This window comes from Limulus polyphemus, unplaced genomic scaffold (assembly GCF_000517525.1).
Source record: "Limulus polyphemus unplaced genomic scaffold, Limulus_polyphemus-2.1.2 Scaffold5249, whole genome shotgun sequence".
NCBI classification, from domain to species: Eukaryota; Metazoa; Arthropoda; class Merostomata; order Xiphosura; family Limulidae; genus Limulus; species Limulus polyphemus.
Genome location: NW_013670859.1, coordinates 67,619 through 70,933, shown reverse-complemented (window position 1 = coordinate 70,933; position 3,315 = coordinate 67,619). Strand labels below are relative to the sequence as shown.

The following is a 3,315-nucleotide window of genomic DNA, read 5'->3' as shown; positions in this document are numbered from 1 at the left end:
TTAGGAAACATAGAATTTGGTTATGACTGAAGTAAATATATGTTACCTTTAGCATGTAGTATCAAGTAACACTGTAGCAACACTTACAACATTATTTACTACCCAAACTGGAGCTTTAAACACTACATCCCTAACAAAAAATAACTTACCAGAGAGGACATTTAGTTCCGCCGCTGCCTTAGCTGGCTCTCCTACGCCGTTGTCCGCTACGCATTCATAAATAGATTTGCCTCTTTCAGAACGTACACGTTCTATACGGAGCACAGAGACACTGGACATTTCTTGAACGGTGTAGCGTTGGCTAGTAATTCGTCGGTTATCTTTCCGCCACTCAATAATGGGCTTAGGGTTTCCTAAAGCTGTACAGTCGAAACTTGCGAAGCTACCCCTGATAACAGTCTGGTTTCTGGGGGCTATCACAATTCGGGGAGGATCTGTAAAGGAAAAAATAAAATAAAATCAGAAAAAAACTTTGTCACTTTCTTGCTCTCTTTCTATAAAAGAATGGTGGATGAATCTCTTAAGTTGATCTCATTGGGAGCACGGCCTCCTCTTGTTCTTCAGAAATCATCTACTAATAAACTTCCACGGAGATATTGGTTTGTCTACTCTTACTGATATTTAACACCCACAGGTAAGTTGGTGTGCTAACTCTTCCTGATAGTTAACACCCAAAGAAAGGCAGGTGCTCTAACCCAAACTGATAGTTAATTCCCACATGAAGGTTTAGTATTATGTAGAACTAAATGTGATGAAAGGGAGGTTATTTGTACGTGTACATCAGTGAAATCTAGACTTCATATCGTTTACCCAGTATAGTTCGATAAAAAAGTCACACACAAGTATGGAGAACTCAAAAAATACCTTGTAAAAGAAGCCAACTCTCCTGTAGGAGTTTAGCTATCAGCAACAGTTAGCACACCTTCTCTGTATAATAGAAAGTATAGTTTTAAAATAATTCCATCTCCACTCCCATTCCTACTTCCACTGGAGTGTAGATTTTTAAAGAGAACAAAGGACAATGTCACGTCATGGCTAGCCACTCGTTGGTCGTCATTCTCCAAAACAGCATTGTTGCATAGTTGTTACATTTTCGTGCGAAATGATACACCGCTAGGTAAACACGTTCGTAATCCACTGAGCAGTCATTGGTAATACAAACAAACTTAAAAACTTCGGGATAGATATAGCAAAGATACGAATATTGCAAAATTCTCACTAGCAGAAAAATAACATTATTGATTGAAATGCAAATATAAACCGTAATTATACCAATAACAGTGTAAAAACTAATTTATATAACTATACTGAATTATTACTTTTATTTTAATCAATGACACAGTTTAACGACATTGTAAGGCATTCCTTCCCTGAAGAAGGCGAAAGCCAAACTTAGGTAAAAATAAAAAGTTTAAATATAAGCCGTAAATTTTTAACTAATGAAAACTTTTCGTGGTCGGTCTATAAACACCTGACAACAGCATGCCATATTGGGCTACTTATCTATGTGAACTCCTGTCTTATTCAAACGACACACGCTACAAGATATCTTACCCAATATGTGAATTTATTTAAAAAATGATGGCAACTTCAATGAATTGGTTTGGTAAATCAATGGCAACAATGAAATAAGTAATTCTCATTCTAATGGGTGTTCGAAAGAATCGGATTTTCTTCTTTGTTTAAGTACTGTAAAATATATATGTGTAAAAACATGTAACCATAGTAAAAGTTCATTCAGTTTTATACAAATTGGGTAAAAGCAGTAGTTCCCAGGTTAAGTTACTTGAGACTAGTTAAACTTTTATAGTATTTTCTTTTCGGTTTATACATATATACATACATATGCTACTTAAGAAAACTTATTTCCATTATTTCATTGTCCTTTTTGAATACATATATCTCTGCTCCTATACCATATAGTAAAATGGGAGTGTCACCATTCAACTGTCTCACCTCCTCCTCTTGTCTTTGCTGTTCTTGGATGACTAGGTGTTCCATCACCTTTCCGAGTCACAGCAGCCACCTGCACAGCGTAAGTTGTATCTGGCTGAAGCTCCGTAATGTTATAGGCTTCCACATCTTCATTACTTACATCTAACCTGATGGGTGCTCCAACCAAACTGTTGTTTTCATCCTTTTCTTGGATGTGGATCTGGTAACCTTTGATTAGCCCATTTTTATCTTTATTAGCTGGAGGTTTCCATTGAACTTGAAGACTGGTGCTACTAACAGGCTCCACTTTCACATTTCTTGGTTCACCTGGCACTACAAGCAAAAATGAAAACAGATAGGCTCATTTGATACAGTAAAGCTTCTCAAAGCTTAAGTAACTCTGAAGCTTTTAGCCATACAATAACCAATAAGATTTGAAATATAGCAGTATTACTTTTTCACAGAGACTCAGTTTCAGTGAGTTAACTAAAACACCATGTAAACAAACTTTCAATACATGAGATTTGAATCAGTTCTGAAATATAGCAGTATTACATTTTCATAGACAGTCAGTTTCAATGAGATAACCAAAATACCATGTAAACAAACTTTCAGTACATGAGATCTGAATCAGTTTTGAAGTAAACTGTCAGAATCTAAAATATATATATTATTCTTTTTGCCAATTGTCAAAATGAAGAGGTTTTCAGTTATATTTGTTAATAGTATAAATCTATACTATGTTGTTGTTGGGCTTACGATTCTTCTACAACAGGTGTTTGTGACTTGTTAGCGATAAATTCAACGATAATTAAACAGCACATACTTCACTTGTTTTCAAAACAATATATATATATATATATATTCGGAACAAGTTAAATGTATCTACAACAAACTCTTCAACACTATAGAACCACGCTTTGATGGAATAAATTATTTTTATCTCCTTTCTAGTGTTAGTCTTACGCTAACATATCAAACGTGAGGCCTATGTCAATCGTTAAGCCTATGGCTTCTACGCTAGTTAACTTCACGACGAACCTTTCCTTCTGTAATTTTACTTTCTTCTGCTATAATCTGTCTGCTGTTTCGCTTCGTTTTTCCTGGCAGTTATTTTGATTTAAAAGTAATTATCTCCTAAGAAATAATTATTAATCAAGGGTGCTCGAAGATTAAGCAATCCTCCTTCACCCACATTATATTGTTACGAAAGTTACATGACGCTGCTGGCGCATGCGCGACTGAATTTCTCGAATTATCTGGGAACTCCGCGAATTTTGGAGAAGCGAACAGTAGTTACGGTGAGGTTCATGTAATTTACGATTCCGTTTCAAGCTAGTGTGTGTTTTGCACTCATAGAGGGCAAAGTTATCGAGATTG

At 35.6% G+C, this 3,315-nt stretch overlaps 1 protein-coding gene across 1 annotated transcript in view; it reads right to left on the bottom strand.

The window, feature by feature from the left end:
• Window positions 1-149: 149 nt before the first annotated feature.
• The window catches only part of LOC106472328 (tyrosine-protein phosphatase Lar-like), a gene marked incomplete at its 3' end in the record, with an annotated part of 16,486 nt that continues 13,320 nt past the window's right edge, over window positions 150-3,315 (bottom strand). The window contains exons 8-9 of the mRNA XM_013932966.2: window positions 1,957-2,268; window positions 150-434 (exon numbers count right to left, since the gene is read on the bottom strand). Coding sequence (XP_013788420.1) covers window positions 150-434; window positions 1,957-2,268 — 597 coding nt within the window. The remainder of the gene's footprint in view (window positions 435-1,956; window positions 2,269-3,315) is intronic.